The sequence below is a fragment of the Hyalella azteca genome, unplaced genomic scaffold, assembly GCF_000764305.2.
Source record: "Hyalella azteca isolate HAZT.00-mixed unplaced genomic scaffold, Hazt_2.0.2 contig14037, whole genome shotgun sequence".
NCBI lineage: Eukaryota > Metazoa > Arthropoda > Malacostraca > Amphipoda > Hyalellidae > Hyalella > Hyalella azteca.
Window position 1 is genome coordinate 17,626 of NW_025943937.1, and position 21,297 is coordinate 38,922.

A 21,297-nucleotide genomic window follows, 5' to 3' on the forward strand; every position below is an offset into this window, starting at 1 on the left:
GACTATTATTTGCTTTTAAATATTTAGTTAACTTGCGATTTTAGCAAACAAGTGACATCAAAAGCTTAGTTTCTTCATATTCTAACACAGTACTATTAAATTATTTATTTTTTATCAGAAAATTTATTTGTGATAGAAAAACCTTACCGTGTTATTTTGACATTACATGGCATGGTCCTTAGTACTCCCACGTTTATTAATGTGTTCTGATTACATGATGTTATATATTCAAGGCCAGATACATCGACCCTCACGTTAATTAAGGCTTTGTTAAATCATCAAATTATTAAAGCGTAATGTTATTTTGACGCGGCCAATTAACCGTGCCATAGTGAGAAGACTCTGAAGCGCGTGTCGCGATGTGTGCAGTGCTAGTCGACGGGCGCTACCTGGACGTGCGGGACAACATGTTCGCTCTCACCGTGCTCGATGAACTGCGCGAGTTTGACGACAGTCTTGAGGCAGATCCACAGCGGTGAGCACCTCCACAAGTCTTGTTTAGGAGTTACGGGAGCTTTGATGATGTAATTGTTCGTTTCTTCCTGAGTTATATGTGACGGTAAAAAAAAACTGATCTTCACAAGTCATTTTTACGAGTTACGAGAGCTTTAGTGATATAATTGTTAATTCTCTCGCGAGTAAGATGTGACGGTTAAAAGAACATGATCTTCACAAGTCATTTTTACGAGTTACGAGAGCTTTAGTAATATAATTGTTAGTTTTCTCGCGAGTTAAATGTGTTGGTATAAAGAACATAATCTTCGCACGTCATTTTTAAGAGTTACGAGAGCTTTAGTGATATAATTGTTAATTCTCTCGTGAGTAAGATGTGACGGTAAAAAGAACACGACTTCGCACGTAATTTTTAAGACTTACGGCAACTTTGGTAATATATTGATGTTCGTTCTCTCGTGAGTTAGATGTGACGGTAAAAAGAACATGATCGTCATACGTCATTTTTAATAGTTAAGAGAGCTTTGGTAATATATATTCGTTCTCTCGTGACTTAGATGTGACGGTAAAAAAAACAAGATCTTCGAACGTCATTTATAAGAGTTACGAGAGCTTTAGTAATATAATTGTTAGTTTTCTCGTGAGTTTGATGTGATGGTTGAATACATGCTTGTGGTTTCAAGTATACTACTCACATCAATTAATCTGTAGATCCCTGGTGCATATGGTCGCTAATGCTACTGAGGCTAGGTCATATATATGCGGCACAACGAGAATGTGCGGTGACAGCTGCTGTTCCACTAAGAATTTCTCATTTTTGTTATTTCATTCTGTGGAATGCTCCCCCGTCCGTTTCGCGTTGCTTTGTTTCCGTAGCCGCCTTGAGCTTCTTCCTTTCAGTTTGATTTCGTAGTTGTGTGGTAAGACTTTGGGCTTGAAAATTTCAAATTTGGGTTCTTGATAAATATCTCACCTGTGGGCACTGCCTACGCTTGTTCCTCAACAGGCCCATTCGGAGAGTTCGGCTTAGTTTCGTTAATTTACTTCTTTAACTTTCTAAGTTCTTTTACTTTTAACTTTCAAATTTTCTTCTATAACTTTTAAAGTTCTTTTGCTCAGGGTGCTCAATCTACGTCTTGGGTTGTATAGTTCGAGCAAAAATCTTTTCGCCTCCAGGCTCGTACTCTACGCATTGTTTTTTTTAATCATTTAACCTACCTGTCCCACTAATCCAACGATTTTTATATGGTTATTAGGATTATTTTTGTGAAATTTCGATTCTTAACATCGCGAACCTATATCACTCCAATTTTCTAAACAGTTCCTCAATAAGCTTTGTTATCAACTGAGAATTTGCAGACATCATAATATGTTAAAATTACCATGTATTGCCGGTGACAATATCTCTTCCCAAGCTATCGAATAATTTTGATTCTTAAAAACTGGAACGTTGCTTGTTTCCACGGGCGAGTATAGCATATATAACGGAAAAAGTTTTCACTTGCTACGCTCAGATATAGAATTAACGAGCTCTGGAATTCGTGGCCGTGTCCGCAGTCGCGTAGCCTTGAGACTTGTAATGGTGCTCATAACGGCGCTGCTTCCACGTTAGGACGGAAGCGTTCGTTGCGAAACCAAAAACAACGGTGAAGCGGCATGAATTTACTGAAGTAATCTCGCACTAGGATGGAATTAGACTTAATTTTTGACGCCTCGGATACTTTCCGGTTTCGGTCTCCTCTGCCTGTTTTTTAAGATGCGCGTTCACATAAAGGAACTTCACTCGATTCGCCAATTTTATCAGCACTCTGAGGCGTTAATAACATTTCAGTGATGTATAATAAAACGGAAACGATTAATATATTTCTACACGATTATACCCTTTCAATTTACCCATAAATATGCCATTCAGATTCGAGTATAGGCAAGTTTCGTTTACATGACCCATCGTATACCTATTTTTCAGAACTCGTTTGATTGATTTATTTCCGTGTTTTTTTTAGCAAATTCTGATATAGTGACCCGAATTTTTTGTTTTTGCTATACTTGAAGTTATAACGCCATGCTCGAGATTCAAGACGCTTAAGTAATTAGTATTCATTTGCTAACTTCCCACTACTGTGCTCAAGTGAAGTTTTCATCACATTTACGTTAAAAAAAGCATCCATCGAGGTGATGTTGAACAATACTGCTATCGTGGTTACTTACAGAGTTATTCCCCACGAATAGCTACGATTGAGGAAAAAATTAGCCCGACTCCTAGACTCCACTCAGACAGAGTGGAATGTTATCTCCAGGTTACTGTTTTTTTTTTAAGTTTCAAGTGGACAAAAGAATTTACAACCGAAATGACCGTGGAATAATCGTAGTGGCGTGTCGAATCTGTTGTCCCATGCATCTTTCCTGAATATATTTGTTAACGACAACATGTCAGTTCAATTTCCTACTAAATATCTATGGTAATTTTTTAATTTATCACATTTTATTTATTTTTTATTTTTACATTCATGAACGCTGATTTTAGCATTTGTTCAACTCGTTTTGCCGATTGGATTAGCCTTTGGATACATGTGGTGGTAGGTGTTATATAAATTTTTATGCTTATGAATCACGAATCGTTCCCAACATGTTCGTGCATAAATTAAAATGGTATATTTACGGATAAACGACATAAAATTTGTCAAGTTCCAAAGAAACCTGTTCGTACGAGGAATGAACGTGACCGAATCAAGCTGCTCGGCGTAGTCTAGGGCTGCTAGCTCGCGACGATGCGATGGCGATCTAGTACGCTCAGTAACTCAAACGCAGCCGTGAGTGGTGGGTGTGCGCCAGTCCTGTTCAGCCTCTAAATCTGTTCTATTGCAACTGTCTCTCTAATCAAAACTGTTTGATGCATCTGAAAACTTACTGATGCACTCAAATGAAAAATTTTTGTTCAAAATTGATCGTTGCAAACCAAAGTGAATACAATATTTTGTGGACAAAAATAGTGCGTACTACTTTCTTTGGGACTGGGAGTAACGTGAAGAACGTTTGTTGCTGCTCTTCTTTGTTTTTATATCAGGTAATTGCGCTATTGAAACCCCTTTGGACCAACTCATATTTGAAACTAATGATATAATTATATAATTTTTTTCTGAATAATTTTAATGTCATGTCTCGGTATAAATTACGTGTTATCTCACTTTGCTTGATTGTTGGGTTACAATGACGTCATAGTTTACAAACGTCATTGGTCGCGTCATTGAGACGGTCGCGTAACAGGTTTTGGCCGCCCTCTAGTTGCATGTGGTAGTGGTGGCGTCAGCCCAGCTATTAATTGATGAATTATGTTCATATTCAATACCGAAATGATTGAAATCAAATGCTAGAATTGTCTGGAATTTATACTACTATTAATTTTAATTGAACTGTCGTCTTTCTTAGCCAGGCTGTAGTGTGGAAAAAAGAAATGCTTGTACGTCGAAACCGCATTTCATTTATAGTTATGTCGGTAGGTCATGTGAGTGAGTGACGATGTCTGCTGGAGTGACGATGGGGGTCGCGTTGTTATTTTGAAGTGAATTTTCTTACACTTGCCGTGCTAGAACCGGAAAAGAGGAAGCCTAAGTTTGTCGTAGCTTAGATAAACAGCATTCTCCCTAACTTGGCGCAAACTTTGTTCTGGAATTGAGTTTAATGAAGAGAGAGCGTTTAAACCTATTTTTTTATATTTTTCCTTGACTGAAAGCAGACGTTGGTTTATTAATTCATTCTGTCCGTCATGACTCATGACTGCTCATTTGCTTTGACATTACCTAGCAGTTCAAGAAATAATTCAACTTTCTATACCAATGAAAGTTTGACGAATTTTAGATTTTGTTGATACAAGTTTTCATAAAATAACTTTGTTATTCCTAGTTTCTATTTTTATACGTTTTTTACCTCTTTGATAGCGACCTACTTTTCCATGCGCCGAGATAAAAACAACTTTTCCACGTGGTGCTCGCCTTGCCTTGGGAAGTGAAGCGACGAGTTGTCGTTCTATCGTATTACTCAATTATTCACTTCTTTGTTCTTCAGTCTTTTGCTCTGTTCGTTTGTGTTGAGAATGCATGGATTTGTTGGAGAATGAATTTGTCTGAATTTGCCCTGTGATTTCAATTAAATGAGTTTACGAAGTTCTATGTATAAAATACCCTGCCGGCTAACCCGGCTTTGCTCGGGAATGATTACCCGAAACATTTATATTCATTTCATTTCATCAGCTAATTTTTCATGTGTATTTTTAATTTTTTTATTTAAATACATTATTTTCACCTTAGTTTTCAATCTGAGTTTTATTCTTAGTTCTTTTTATCACTAGGCGCGGAACTGTCGAGTGCTTCTGCCCTAATTAAAAAAAACGCTCATATATTTACGATAATTTTATCTCTTTTATATCCTCAATATAAATTGGGGCATTTTTAATTTCAAATCAATTGATGCTAAAATGGTAGATTGAGTAAAATTAGTGCCGTTCTAGAATTTCTTTACGTTTATTCCATATTTGCTACCTACTTTTTATATGTATGTATAAGTTTAAACGTTTTGAACTCTGAATTGGAGGCAGATAGTAATAAATTTAATATATATTTCTTAAAAGCGTTTTAACGAAATAGTTTGTGTGCTAGACTAAGAACTTCTGAAATATTAAAATGTTCAGTTTTCGGTGATGAAGCGGCTGACGGTATATACATACCTATGCTAGTGTAACTTCAATTACATTGTTAGAAAAAACGGTGAAAAAACGGTCCCACTGGCGTTCTAGAGGCCGGTTGCCCCGTGAAAATAAACTGTTTCGCCGTTTTTATCAGATGTTTTACGGATTCCTAGTTTTAAATTAGCATAAAAGCGGTGACACTGTGTTTCTTTTCACGTGCCGACCGGCCACTGAAACGCCGGTAATACCGTTAACGGTAATTTTTCTAACAGTGTATGCGCCAGTAGTGCAGCTCAAGGGTTCTTTGTTTGAGCTGTACATGCGATCACATCCTTGACACGCGCGGCGCCACTCCAGCGACCAGCTCCTGTGGCAGCTGTCAGCGTGCGTTACAACGTGTTTCTGTTACAACGTGTTTCTGTTACAACGTGTTTCGACACGCGTTACAACGTGTTTCTGTCACGCCCCTCCATCTGTAATTCTCTATATATTATTGTCTTATCGTTCAATTAATCTCATTTCTTATCGAATCATGTCGTATGCTAGTCATTTTTATACTACAAATGTTTCGTTAACATGCACGACTAAAATAACTTCACTAACGTCAGGTAAAGTTTGGCGCTTATAATATAAGTAAGTACGAAGTTCAATTTTAAAGTGCACTGTAGTTTGTACTGCTGAATTTGTATTCACTGCAAGTGCCCTCTCATTTTTATGTTATACCAATAGAATCGAATGTGAATAGACTCGGTGTGTTGCTTCAAAAGTTCAAACATAAAGCTCTCTCACAAGCCTATAACACTAGATATAATAAAAAAACAATAACACTAGATATCCAAGAATATCCACCAAAGTAAATCAAAATTATGAGTTTCTGATGAACTCGCAGGGTTTTAGTCCTTATTCTGGCACTTTCAAATTTACCAGCTGCCGTCATCTGGTGTAAATTAACATCATATTTTACCTCGTACATGAGATGTTTTCGCGCATGCGTGCTTCTTGTGAGTTCTTCAATTTCGCTTTCCACTTCCTTTTTTCTCTTTATCTGGATCTTTTGGTTTTCCCGTTTTACGTATTAAATGAGACTTGTGTCAAGTGATAATAAATTATCTTCTTCGGAACGAAAGGTTAACTTGCTTCACCTACACTGCCGGCGCGTCGCTGCCTCTTGGCACGCGCTCACTGCGTGCCTGCAACTCGTTAAACTATCGATTTATCGTCGCCTTGCAACGCGTCTGCGATCACACCAGCAACTACCAGAGTAACTTTTTACTAAACTTCTGACAAACATGGCCTGTATCTGTTTGATGAGATGCGATTTAGACAGCCTATTTTTGTTGATCCTAGCTGTGCGCTCTGTCGTATTGTTACTGAACGATAATATTTTCAAATCTCACAACTTCAGTGTTCATCCGTTATTTTTCAGTCTTCATGTTTGTTGTTGTTTGCCCCTCGTGAACTCAATTTTATGCACGGGTTATTTTTTTTATTAAAATAGGTACGTCTCGTTGCCATCCATCTCGCCATTTACTATTTATCCAGTTACCTACACTACACTTCTATTCACTAGCACCATTTTCTTCTTATCAATTTTCCCGAATTCTTCATAAAACATAAAATAATTCGAGGCAATAAGAAATTAGGGATGTAACTCATGTAAGCTATGAGTTAGAAGCGCGTGTGACACCAGCACCGTTATATGTAGTAGGCGTGTAGTATTGCATCATGTGGGGGCCGTTAGGCCGGCCGTGACCCTGCGCTGCTCAGCTCACATCCCCTGGCCAAGCTTCCTGCCTCATCTTCTTCCTTGTACACTAATCCGGCCTGTGTTATTGGACAAACTTGAGCTCTATAACGTATATATTCTTGCAATTAGCTGGTCTTACAGTTATAGGTACTACCTGGATGGAATTCTGAAAGTAACATATGTAATATATATAAGATAAATACAACCTAATACTTGTAAGTTTCAAAACATTGCCTCCATTATAGGAGGCCATTTATTGAAGTATGTAGCATTCAATACATGCATATGTAGAAAACACTACATAAATATCCCCTGCACGCAGCTTGAAGTTGCTTTGCAATAGCAGGTGTTAGAGTTACTCATACACTCCACTATGTCCGAGTAGTGGCCTTGCACTGCAACTGTTACTTGCACTCCCGTACCGTCAATGCTGTGGACTGCACGCCTACGTGTTTAAGGTCTCGCGCTTCCCTGACCCTGAAAGGGCCTTATAACGGCGCTTCGAGCGATTATTTATATTAGAGTTCGCTAGCCCTAGCTTGTCATTTCCGCATGGGAGAGTTCCGTTTATCCAGTTCCTTACTGTGGATGATGCCTGATGCCCCGTTTCTTATCGTCTAGTTCAATGCACAATCGGGCTGATTTTCCTCCTTCAAGTGCATGAGGCTATTTCTGTGGATATTTTCTTATTGATCACGTAATTTATTGTTATTTTTTACGTTCAAGTGAATATGATCAACGCTTTCATTTAACAGTGCTTACTCGTTCATGTAAGTCTTTGATTTTACAATGTCGAGCTTTGAGTTTTTATAGATTAATAGTTAGCTATTCTAACTCCAATTCCTTCTGAAGAATGTTTTTTAGAAGATGAGTTTTAGATGATTGAATTTTGAGATGCCATATCATCAGTGCTTGCCAGCAAGAGATTCTTAAGTGATAGACTGTACGTATCAGGAACTTTCTCTCGCAGCTATTACCTGTCACTTCTTTGTAGCCAGTGTCACAACAATGTCCTTTCGTTCAACCTTATCGCTCTCTCTTAGCATTATTTTTCTCTAATTTAAAAATTCCTAAATTTGTTGAAAATGTACGTGCACAATAACATCGATGTATTTTGCATATTTTATTTAAAGTTGGTACTAGGTAGTATTTAGTAACGGAAGAGGAGATTACGTTGTTATTCATACAGTTAAGGTCGGCTCTCGACTCGAGCCGCCATACGCATCGCGGGTCTACGCAAAACGATGCACACGACGTTTTTCTAAACTGTTCATAAACAATTGAAGAAGGGAAATATTCTTTTATAGTTTATTGCGAGGTAAAAATAAAATATATCTGCAAGGTTTTTTTGTCAAACTCGATTTTTAAAGTCTTGATGTGTGGTCAGCCTTGCTCATGATATTCGAGATCTGCCGGACTCTAACGCTGAGCTGCCATATAGCGAGGCAGCGACACACTTTCTCTCTGTCCGCGCTGACCGTCGCTGCATGGCGCATGCAACGCTGTCTCCTCTCCGTGCGTGCATTGAGTCTCGATGGTTTTTCTGTGCATTCGACAGTTGTTTCTGCAGATCTCGCTGCTGTGTTGTCAACGTGTTTCCATCTATTACTCTTGATTATGACTAATTTTGTACTGTCAAACATTAAAAACAATTTTATTATGAAAAAAAGAGATCGGAACATTTAATGAAAGCGACTGATTCAAGAAATATTTGCTGAGCATGGTGATTGTTGTCTGAGAATGTAAATAAATTATTAGCAAAGCCTATTATAGGAGTAATGTAAAAAACATGAAACGTTGCGACGTTCGTGAGCAAGTACGCGTGGCTTGCAGCTGTCAGTGAGTTTCGGGCGTGTGTCACGCCGTGACACACTGATTCAATTGTGGCAGCTTGGCAAATGTGGTGTGGGTTAATTCAATGGTTACTCAATTTTTAGCGCATTTTCTCATTTATGGGAAAAATGCACTATTGTGCTCGTCATGTCCGTCCGTCCGTCTGTCCGTCCGTCTGTCTGTCCGTCCGTCTGTCCGTGACCTAAAGTTTTCGTCGACGAGAAAATGCGCTCTCTGTCACTCACTGCAGTGAGTACTGAGTTATATTTTTTTTAGATTTCGTACGCTAAAGTGACTAATTTAACAAGGCTCACATTTGTAATTACATTATCTAATCGGAAACTATTCTTGTTCTATGGTGAAATTAGTGTTGCCTGCAAATTTCTAAATTCACTCGTTGAAGGGAGCATCTATTTATTTACATTTGCTACGACTTGTTGATGGCCGTTTGTACGTTAGGCGGGCGAGAATCTCGACGTATCTTTAACGTAAATAAACCAAGCCAAAACTTGAAACGGCTTGACCTGTATGAGCTGTCACTAAAAATTGTTTCATTCAAAATTAAGCGTACCTTTTCTTGTCTGTACGGTTCGAGAATTTGAAGCAAGCTTAACGTAGAGACCCGATTATTGTTTCAGTCGAAATTAAGCGTACCTTTTGTTGTCTATACGGTTCGAGAATTTGAAGCAAGCTTAACGTAGAGACCGGATTAATTCCAGATAATTACGAATTATTTGTCAACAACAAATATCTTTGATATTATTTAGCGCCATATGTAAGTTTCTTTTGTAGTAGATGGAGTGGTACAGTTGCCGCAGGCATACTTTGAGTAGCGAAACGATAGTTCGAATTTGATACTGAATTGGATTGAAGTTAATGATTATTTTTCACGCTTCTTTTCTGTGCATGATGCGGGATAAGCCAAGGTTTCTCAAATTTTTGCTCAACCAAAAATCGTTGCGAATTTGCCATTGAAATTATTCTATGTTCTTCATAAGCACGATTCCTTCGTTATTGTGAAAATTTGAACGACACGCTAGCTTCTTGAATACAATGCAATTATTACAATTATAATTATTATTATTAGTTGTTAGTGAGCGTCATAAGCGGTTGGTGGAGCTTGTGATTTTGGCAGCCTGGCCACCGTCGGCGCTCCATGTATTTATAGTGACTCCGACGCTCGTGGTGCGTGTGTGATGCTTCGTCCCTGCAGCGCCTATATTTTGCTCACCGATCACACTGTTTGCATCGTGCCTTTCTCTCTCACAATTTGCCGTTGGCTCCTGTATTCCCTTTTACTTGTCAATGGTGTGAAACCTACTGCTTTTGTAGGGTTCCTAACGAACTAGTTTTCCCACTGACCAATCTCATTACTGTTTTTAATATTTCAAATAGCTTTCTATCGTTCCTGCTGTTCATACAGTTGTTATGACACTGTTACGAATTCGATTGAACGTTTACGTGTTCTCACCAGTTGAGTTCAGTCACGAAGTTGACCGTGATTTGCATTTATTTGACTATAATAGAGCCATGAGCTGCAGCCACATTATCCAGCAGTCAAGAGTAACCATGTCAAGGTCTCGTTCCCTCCAGCTGGTCATCGCTCGCCGGTCTTGCATAAGACGACTGCCATGACTTCCAGACCTCGGCTGTCTACTCGAGGTGATTTTGTGAGAAAGTAGCTTGTATATCGAACGCGAATCTCTTCACATTTTTCTGCTAGCGAACTCGATAAAAGATAAACTGTGTTTCTTTAGTTCGGAAATTAAAAGCTCTCGTTTTAATATTCTTGTGGAATAGAAAACACGAGCAAGAATAAAATATGAAACGGGATTCCCATTGTGTACCCACGAGGTTCACCAGCTCAAGTTCTCATTACCGCTCTCGAGTGTATAAGTTGTGTGCATCTGTACGAATAAATCTACAAATACTCTTTTAATATTAATTCACGAGTTGTACAAATCTGATAGTTCTAATATTTAAACCTTGATATTCACGCATTAGTGTCCCTGATGTTCATGCGGTCGCGGTCTCCTCCGTTTAGGCCATCGCTCTCCATACAAAGAAGAGGCTCCTTTACCGCCCTCCTCATTTGCCGACGCAGGATTGCGTTCTTATTGATTTTGGATTAGCGATCGACACCATGGCGTCGGCCTCAGTGGCATCTGGCGCCCACATTTTGATAAAACAGTTGAGGGGCAAAAATCCATTATGAGAACAATGTTGAGAAATTTTACCGTTAATTTTCATCTAGGAATTTAAGCCATTTGCTCTAATATCTCTTCATGATTTAGTTCGTCGCTACTTGTTGCACGCTTTCAAAGACATATTGGAGACACTAGAAAAAAGTAGACGGCATTTTTGTATAATTATTATTATTTGGGGGGAGGGGGTGGGGGGGGGGAAATTGGAAAAGGCTAATTGATATCGTTTGAATGTTGCCTTCCTTTTACAAATAGTGAAATGCAAATTCACTACCCCTAATTAACATAAAACTGTACACAATCGTTTGATTGGTTTGTGATGCGCTAGCTCGATCTTGGGGAGCCTGGGCTCGCTAATATACATAGGTCATGCAAATCACGTTCAACCGGCCAAGCGAGTCCATACCAATTCGTGCTGCAGTCTCTTCCTGATGTCTAGTACTGTTTAATATAGCAGATTGTTCAATGCATGACTGAGATTTTCAACGAAACGAAACTGGGTTGTAATTTACTCGTTATATTGATTGTATTAGTTTTTCCTGTCGTGAACTAAAATATCTATTTTTGGAACGGCTGCTCATCTTAGTCCATAGCTGGAATAAATATATAAAGACAGCGGATGAACCAAGACATATCATAATTTTTATTTGCAATTTTCAATTGTGCATCATTTCAATTGTGCATCTTAGTTTTCGGTGCATCATTTTACCACGAAACGTCGCTATTTTCCTTGTGACGTCTTCATCAGGAGCCAAAAGTAAGGCTCCGGCCGGTATCGATCCCTCAGTTTCGTGCGCTTGTAACATCACTTCCATAGTGATGTTACAAGCGCATACTTCCGTAGTGATGTTACTTTGTCACCTTCCTCGTATGTATTTGGTTAATTTTCTTTCAAATACAAGTTACACAAATAAATTTCAATCAGAGCTTGATTGTGCAGTTTATTAATAACTTCCCAACGACCGTCGCATTACTGCCGGCTGTCAGCAGTCGCTGTGACCCACATGTATATAACCCGTCCATTGCACTCATGCAGTGCACTGCTCAACGCGCCGCCTTCGCGAGGCTCGTTCGTTCTGTTCATTAATTGCACTGTTAAACGAGCTGCCCACGTAAGGGTCATTCGTTTCAGAAATTTACTACCTGCACGGTTTGGTTTTCTCTTCATCACAATTAGTTTGGTCTTATGAGAATTCTTCCTCTGAATTTACTCGGATAAGTTTAATGACTTTCGATGTAAGCAGAGGTGGGCAGTAGCGCGCTACATGTAGCGGTAGCGGCGCTACATTTAAGGCATGGTAGCGGTAGCGCCCGCTACATTTAGAGCATGTAGCGGTAGCGGCCGCAAAATTTAAGGCATGTAGCGGTAGCGCCCGCTACATTTAGAGCATGTAGCGGTAGCGGCCGCTACATTTCAAAGTAGCGCTGCCCAGCTCTGGATGTAAGTTTTTGCGTACCTGCTATCTTATCGATCGGCGGGATGAAGAGAAAAATATTTCAGCGAAAATTCATTCATATTCTAACTTAGAATGAATTTGCTCAATATTCTGAAAAATATATGTAATACGAAGGATTTTTGATAACACAAGATTAGTGATTGCGGTGTTGCCCTCTCGAAATTATATTGGAATGGAGTGGCGACGCGGACTCGAGTGGTCAGACCAGTTCCTGGTTGTCGGTCCAGACGTCTGCGCAAGGCTCTTGCACGCTCCCACTTTGCTGTATTACTTGGCTACCTTTGTTCACTTACTTGTTCCGATCGACTTACTTGTTCCGATCGACTTGCTTGTTCCGATCGACTTGCTTGTTCCGATCCGATTACTTGTTCCATTTCCTGGTTGTCGGTCCGTACGTCTGTGCAAGGCTCATGCAATCTCCCACTTTGCACTATTACTTGGCTTCCTTTGTTCACTATCTAAAGACGAGTGATACAGAATATAGAATAGCGCATTGAATACTAGGCCGTAGCGTAGAATTGTAATAAATTGTTGTTTGAGAAACTTAGATACGTACTAATACATTTCTTGCACTTCACATAGAATCAAAATACAAGTGTTGCATCCTTATTTATCAATTTTATTTAATTTGCAATACTAACGCTTCAGGGATCCTGCTCACCTTATTTTTATACTTTTTTCTCGTATGGTGCCTCCTGATTATCAAGTACACATTCTATTTTTCACGTGTCGACTTCGAACTTTTTAATATAGTACTCGTACGTTCCGATTTTTATTAATCCCATCCCAACGAATCTAGATCATTGTTACCTCAACTAACAGGAAGAATTTTCAAATACTGTGATGCTCGTTGGACGCACAATAGGTCTCTCTGTAGCTTGTTCTGGTAGAAATTTTCATCGATTGCGGAACGTATTGATGCATGATTTTGCTAAAGAGTGAGACTTATTTGTATTTATTTGTACGTCGCTAGTACGACTAAGGCCTAAACCTGTTGTGCGTAACTAAGTGAGCTCGCCATGCTTTTCAGCAGCTAGGAGACCAAGTATTTATATCGTGACGCGCATGAAAATGTGAGTCACGAGGGTATTTACGATGCGATATTGGCACTTCTTGTGCCGCGCAATGATGGATAGACTGTGTCGGACTAGCGCTGCGCTGTCATAGTCTGAAGCACTCTGCTCTTTTCCGGCGTGAGCATCAAATCATCCGGCATATCTTGCATATAACATGGTGAACAAATTTTTGTCTTTTAATGATTTGAAAAAATCGTGAGCATTCAGAAACTAATTATGAAGTTTTATCTTGCAGAGTGTTGGTGCTTCCTCCTCTATCAGCCCGCCACCGCTACCTGGCGCACCAGTTGGTGCAGGAGAACTACCCGCGCTTGCAGACGCTGAGTGTTGGGGTCGAGCCTGACCGACGTCTCACTGTCAGAGCGGCAGATGAACATCAGCTTCCTGCACAAGTTTTAAACAACATAAGTCATAAGTGAGCCAGTCTTCGCTGATGTGGTAGAGCCAAGGAACTTGTGTTTCCCTTCGTAAAGTTGTACTTTGCTTCGCCATTCGTTGTATTGGTGACGCTTCTCCTTAGAATCTTGTTGAAATTAGTTGTTTGTAAGTATTTGTTAATCGTACATGCCTGCTGTATTTATGTATGATTCAGTTGCACGTTACAAAAACTATCGAAGAACGATCGTTTGCATCGAATGGGTTTGTTATCGATCAAGCAATTGTTATCTGTTAATTATCCCGGGAGTGTCATGACTGATTGCCGTCACTAAGCATCAAGTTTCTTCTAATAATTTGTTCTTTAATATTTTTGCCTTTTCATTAATGATACTTTTTATAACAATCAGATGTTTCTAATTCTACTGAATCGAGTACGTGGGTGCTGCCTGCAACCCCTTCATTTGCGTACTTGGATGATTTATGCACTTATCCACATAAGCTGTCACTGACATTACCTTTTTGTTCTCAGAACAATAGTCGCCAGCATGACGGGTGATGTCGAGAGCTGCCCAGGGACTTCATCCTTCTCTACCTCCCCGCAACAACGTCAAGCCAGGAGATGTGAGAGAGAAATTAATTCTTTCTATTCTTAATTCTGTGGCGCACCAAATTTTTTTTTTATTCCTCATACATCTGGTATATTCTAAATTCTGTGACGTACCAAATTATTTTTTTTTTTTCATTCCTCTTAGCCTATTTGGACAAATTCTTGGTATTGTTCGAACCTTCTTCTAACTTGACCGATGAGCCCGTATTTGGTACAGATGATTACGTATCTGTCTTGAATTGTAATAAATGTGTAATCACATGAGCAACTTTTGTTTGGTGTACACATAAAATAGGTTTAAATGTTAGGAAGAATTTAGTTTATATTCTTCTATTCTCGTGCCTAAAGCTTCCGCTCATAGAATATCGCAGTAAATTGGTTGTTTGTATTTACTTAGAGGCTGTATGAAAAGATTAGTGGGTATTTAAATCTTAACATCGTTTAAAACACGACGGTAATTTTTTCCTTGTTGGAATCTAATAAATGTGTTATATAGTCAAATGGGGTAAGACAGGATCGCAGCCTTCATGGGGTAAGAAAGGACCAGCCCATGGCGTGCATTCTAATTGCACTGAATTTAATTTGACAAAAGAATATGTTAGAGCAATCAATAGCTTAGAAGCCTATTGCATAGATACACCTTGTGATATGTTTAGGATTTTTTAATTATTCATGGTATAGATGCTACGGGCTTGTTAGTGATTTCGGTCCTGTCTTACCCCATCTGACTATATATATCATTAACGTGAAAAGCTTGCTATGCTGTTTGTTTTCATGTTGATAATGTTTTCTGCAATGTAATGAAAATTTTTCATTTAGGCAAAATGACGGCTGAGATCTACAAACCTCCCGCTGCTCGCATGCAGCGTCGTCAACAGCCTGAACCTCAACAGACCCAACATCAACTGCCGCATCATCAACAAGCTCAAACTCAACACCCGCGACACCAGCCACCTTCGCAGCAGCAGCCTCAGGCAGCTGATCCCCCTGTTGTTAGTCTCCCCGCGCGCAATGGCGGTCATGGACCCAACCGTCGACAGCCGAGCGCAAACCTGAGACAGGAACCTGCATCCTCGACCGCACACAACAGAACGCAGCACCTCAAGTCGCCTCGCTCGGGCCGCAGGCCTCCTCAGAACAACCGTGTCTCTGAGAGCGACCACGCGTCGAGCTCGTCTCAAGTCTCGTCTCAAAACGCACATTCTGGTCACGGTGAGGATTCCATCACAGCGTCTATCACCTCAGATTCCAACCAAGCAAATTCAAACTTGAACTTTGTGAAGGAAAATGTGATTAATGAGTCGAATAATACAACGAATGATGATAACGAAAATGTGGAATTTGTTAAGGCTTCAACAAAGCCGTCCTGCAGCGATTCATCATCTGGTTTGTGTGCTAATGAAAAGCAACATTTCGATCTAAGGGACCATTTAGATCAAAAACGGCTCATGCAGAGCGAGGATATCAGAAATTTGAGCAACGCTGTTGAATCCTTGTCAAGCAAATACTTCAACAAAACGGCTGGTGCTTTCTACAAGAACAACCGTAATGAATACCACAACGCACAGTCACCATATGAGCGTACACGTCAACAGGATTGCAGTGATAAAGTCTTGGCTAATAATCATGTTAATTATCAGAACAACTGTGGAAAATATATGGGGGACCCCAGAAGGGCACGTCCTGATCAGGTGTTATACGTGCCACGGCCGCGTCGGCAATATGGCGTCGATAGCGAAAGTTATGGCAACAGCCGCGCCTCTCCTCTCACTGACCACAACTACCGGCCTCCGTCTCCTGCCTTCTCTATCACAAGCATCGTGTCCGAGTTCAGCGGGCGGCAGCGTTATGAAGGGGACAACTACAGTAGACCCTCTAGTCGTATGTCTATTTACGATAATGAAGACGAGAGGTTTGACGGAAAGCCTTCTCAAAACGGCAAATGGTACAACTCAAGCCGAGAGTCAACCCCTAGTGCGCACAAAGTAATGCAAAATTCATCCAGGCTTAGTCTAATGTCGATTAAGCTTATTGAAAAGACATTGAATAATGAGTCCGATCGCTCAGCGGACAGAAATGAAAGCGTTAATGGTTTCCCTTCCGATGTGCGGCACAGCAATAATCCTGAGCAGAAAAGTTGGGAGACTCAAAGTATGATGCGATCGCCCGTCGAACAAATGGGAAGAGCTAGTAAGAGTCCTACACCTAACCGTGACAGTGTTCATAGTAAAGAAAATGTCATAAATATTGTTGAATCCAGCCCGAGAAAGCGACGTTCGCGCAGAAATCGTAAGCGCCGATCTGGTAGCAGGGATCATAGCTTCGATTCGATGTCGCGAGATCAGCGTGGAAGCCTCGGCAACTTGAGTGTTCAGAGCGGCTACAGCAACAGGGGCAAGAACAGCGGCCGTGGCTACCACAGACCTCAGGATAATTCACACGCAGTCTACAACGGGCCAATGAAATATGAGGGCCCGGCTAGCATAGCCACGAGTCGTGTTAGCAGCCGCAATCCCAGCCTCGAGAGGAATGAGTATGGCCGGTGGCATCAACAGAAACCTGTGACCTATCCCAATACTCCGGTGAAAAGTCATTACTATACCGATAAGAATGGTTCCCACGATGGCGCTAATTCTCCCGAATATTCTTCTCGCTTTGATAGCTCGTTGTATCGCCGAAATTCCACTGATAAACCTCTATCTGCCAAACCTCCTTTTCACAACAACGACTCGAGGCGTAATTCAGTTTCTAATCGTGTGCCGGGATCCTGTTCTAGCTCAGCGCTTGGGACTCCCACTGAAAACCTTTCACCCACCGAGGAGACACACGAACAAATTTTCAGCCGAGTTAATCCCCTTAAATCTCAGGAGCAGAATGATTCTAAATTAGCAGAGAAATCAAGCGATCTAACTTGCAGTGGCCAAATAATCCCTTGTAAATTAGATACAACAACATGCCCAAGCACATCAAACGAGCTGAGACCCTCGGAAGGTCGAGTAAGCTCTAAGACAACGGACGGCCGAATGAGCCCTCTGACATCAGACGGCCAAGTAATCCCTATGACATCGGAAGGCCAAACAGACCCTAGTACATCGGATTGCCGAACAAGTCCTAAGACATCAGATAGCAATTCCAACAGTAATTCTTCAGCCAAGCGAAATGAATCAGAACTAGTCCGATGCAACAAGGAACTACAAGAAGTAACTGAAACCATCAGCTCATTACTCAATGATGAAGATGATGACGAACCGTTAGACTGGGTAGCGGAGATGGAGAAAGAAGACCTACGGCAGGAGAAACTCAGAGTGCTGAAAGAGCGTGAAGCAGCTCTGCGAGCTGAGGCGCAAGAGCAACAAAAACTGCGCTGTGAGAACATCGCTGCTCAACTGGACCGCGAAGATAGTTCTTGTGGCGTTGACGAGCAGACACGGCGCAGGATCGGGACTGCTATTGGTAGAGATGCCAACATAGCGCCGCCTCGTCAAGATTATGTGAGAGCTTTTTTACTATTCAAATGTTAATAAAGGTTTCCCAAGTCCCTGTTTTTTTAATGTGTACTTGCAGCACTTTGTTGAATTTTGAAAACATCTATATCACAATATTAATTATAATATTTTGGAATATATTTCTATCCTTTACAGATTATGAAATTTTGATATCCAGTAATACGACTTTTTCATGTGTCACAACTTTCATCTTATAAGTTGACCATTGAATTCACTCGATGCAAATCCGTTGAAATTATAAGCTTACGATTCTGAATTCTTTTGCAGAGTGCTTACGAACCGAGCCCTGCGAGGCAGCTTTACGTGCACCCACACGAGCGCAACTCTCCCTCCAGGCACACCGGCAACAGCCCGCCTCATCCTCTCCTGCGCAATGCTTCCTCCCCACCTAACAAGAGCAGCCCCAACTCCCACAGTTCTGGGGACTCGCCTGTATCAGATGACAACGGCGGGTGTCAGAGCGGCCTCGCTCATGTCCTAGAACTTTTTGATTTCCCTTCCAGCTTCCGCACCGCGGATCTGGTGGCCGTGTATCAAGGCTACCAGGCCGCAGCGCCTGTGGACATTAAGTGGGTGAACGACACTGCTGCTCTCGCTGTCTTCTCTTCACTCGCCATCGGTTTGTGGAATTGATGATTTTTGTAGCGCTGCGTTTCTTTGTAATGAATTAAATTGTCTATTGGGGAACTATCTAATTGTCTATTGAGGAACTTACTCTAACCTGAACATTTAGATACTTGCTTGTTTGCCGGCCAATGAACTAACAAACTAACTTGCATGTTTGCCTCTTCAAGAATTCAGAATAAATTTATGTATAGAAAATAAAAATCCTAATCTCAGCGTATGATGTTTTAAATACTAATGCTCTTGGATTCATTGCATGAATTTGGAATTTTAGCTGCTATGTCATAGTTTATTTAATTATCTCGGATTATTGAGCACCTAGTTTAAAATCTTATAGGCAGTACTAGTTTTAAAGATGCAAGATGAATTCACATGAATTCCTTCATTGCAGCCGAATGAATTCACATGATTTCCCTCATTACAGCCGAAAAAGCGCTGTGCTTGCAGCATCCCCACATCAAGTCGCGTCGCCTGGCAGATGCGTCGGCAGCAGCTAAGGCGAAGGCCGTGACCATCGACGAGGAGCTGTTGCCAGCTAGGCCGCGCCCTGCGACCAGCATGCTGCTCGCTCGCCGTCTGCTCACGGGAGCGTTGGGTGTACGCGTCAGCCTCAGTCGCGAGGAGAAGGAGAAGGAGGCCCGAGCAATCAAAGACGCTCGAGGTGGGCTCTACCGTAACACATTTTTAGCTGCACTAAGTTGCTCTTTCGCTGGATTTACGTTTTGAAAATATTACAATAAAAACTTAGAATGTATCGTTATAGGATTATAGCACGCCGATGTTATAAGAAGCTTTCTCTAAATGTTTTTTTTTTCTTATTTTGAACATGATTTTCTTGCTCCAAGGTGATTATCTCTCTTTTCGAAATAAGATACCCTTTAACATGTATTGATTTATGCAACTCTCTTATATCGAATTTCTAGTTTAATGTTATTTACAATGAACTAAGTATGTATTGCACATTTTGTTGAATCGTACATCAATAGTATATAATATTATTATTTCAATTTTAATTTTAAATGACGATGCGCAAGCTTTTACCATAATTTGCTAATTGGTTGTTGTTCAGATCGCAAGCGGATGATAGCTAAGCAGAAGGAAGACGTCTGGGAAGGCAACGTGTGAAGGCTGTTCGAATGGCTGCTTCTGACTCGCCCTTGTGATATTTGTGTCAAAACCTTACCGAGAAAATATTGTTCAAGTATTTACATGTGAGCTCCTGATTAATGACGTGCTCTCACCGTCTAAGTTGTATTCAAGACTGATATTACTGATGATAAACGTAACATTAGATGTACCGACCCGTATATTCATACTTAGATATACGTACCGAGAGGCATTCTTAAGCTCATATTTTTCAGTGTGATTTTCTTGTAGGTTTAAGCTATTTAAACTCTCCTGGTTCCTGGCTGATCCTCTGATGACTGAAAATTTCATCTGTATATTTTCGAACCATAAACCTCCGCTGTCGTAAGGAAGTATTTTCTACGTGTAAGATTTTTCTGTGTAAAATTGTACAATAGACGATGTCGATGTTTTAGGCCAGATTTCAAATAGCGACCTGTTCTAGCTGGAACCCTATTGTAATCTTTGTGTCAGATCAAATGATATTTTATTATTCATGGTGTTATTATGCTTAGCACCTATCATCATCTACCTTTATTACATACCTGCTTGGATATCATATCGAATGACATTACTTCTCTCATAATATGCCTGTTACAATTTCACTTATGAGTGATGTGCACTTAAAATAGAGCTTACATTTTTGGTGTTTGTACATTGCTGATACGTGGTCGTTCAATTGAATGCCCTCAATTCAGGAATTTCGTGCATGGCAACTAATTTTCTCGCTTTTAATTTGGATTATAATTTACTATTTAATTTTTACTCTTTTTTCGCTAAGCGAAGTTCTTATGATTATTTCTCTTACCTACGTTTGACCGTCAATCGTTTGTTGATGACTTGAGTTGCATGCAAATTATCGTCACTATTGCGTATAGCAACACAAATTCTAAACTCTTAACTTAATATCGAAGTAGCGTTTCTCTCTCTTACGATCAGTGAATGTTGAATGCTACTTCAAATCCATCGACAGATTTAAAGCGGCATGAAGTCCCTCTTTTCAATTCCTCCAACAATTTTAAGCAATATTGTAGGCTATCGTTGTCCGGAAGAATTGGTTAATAATTGGTCCGCAATAGTTCAATAAGAATTTCAAAAAGTGATTATGTCAGGTGTTACTCTAGTGTATTTATGTTCGTGTTTGCATCAATGTGCTGGTGGCTGTTGGTGTGTTGTAAATCAGTTTATGTAAATTCTTAATTAAATAAGTCGTTTGTGTTGAGCACAGTTGCAATAACCACATGACAATACATACTTGACCGCATTTTTTGTATTTCTCTTTCCTTCTCATCCTGTTTACGAACGCTTTAAGTACGTTAGTCATGACGAACTGAAACGGAGATTTCTGAGGTTCTCAATTGCACGGTTTTCCATTTCCAAGAATGTACGGTGCTTGCTTACAAGTCCCTCTGTAATTATTACTGCCATTGCGGATGTCATTATTGAGGCAAGCAATTCTTATCCCAGTCATTGATTAAAATTTTATGTTTGGAACGTAGAAACCAAAATTTGTGAATGGTCTTGAAAAAAACTTGGTTGTTTCGTTGTGCTTGCAGACCATTGCATCATAATCAAAAATGTTGAAATTATAGAAAAAACGCCCGGT

At 40.2% G+C, this 21,297-nt stretch overlaps 1 protein-coding gene across 1 annotated transcript; it reads left to right on the forward strand.

Moving 5' to 3' along the window:
• The first annotated feature begins 129 nt into the window (after positions 1–129).
• On the forward strand, positions 130–20,955 carry LOC108677598 (putative uncharacterized protein DDB_G0282133). Its single transcript, XM_047883920.1, has 7 exons — positions 130–475; positions 13,687–13,866; positions 14,359–14,450; positions 15,256–17,927; positions 18,210–18,561; positions 18,991–19,227; positions 19,636–20,955. Exons 1-7 carry the CDS (start codon positions 360–362, stop codon positions 19,689–19,691), a joined length of 3,705 nt encoding a protein of 1,234 aa, XP_047739876.1. The 5' UTR covers positions 130–359; the 3' UTR covers positions 19,692–20,955.
• The last annotated feature ends 342 nt before the right edge of the window (positions 20,956–21,297 follow it).

Bases quoted from the DNA above. Each gene is read 5' to 3' on its own strand.
- LOC108677598 (XM_047883920.1), top strand. From the start codon at position 360: ATGTGTGCAGTGCTAGTCGACGGGCGCTACCTGGACGTGCGGGACAAC. The intron at 18,562-18,990 runs GTTTGTGGAATT...CCCTCATTACAG, and splicing joins CTTCTCTTCACTCGCCATCG to CCGAAAAAGCGCTGTGCTTG. The intron at 19,228-19,635 runs GTGGGCTCTACC...GTTGTTGTTCAG, and splicing joins AGCAATCAAAGACGCTCGAG to ATCGCAAGCGGATGATAGCT.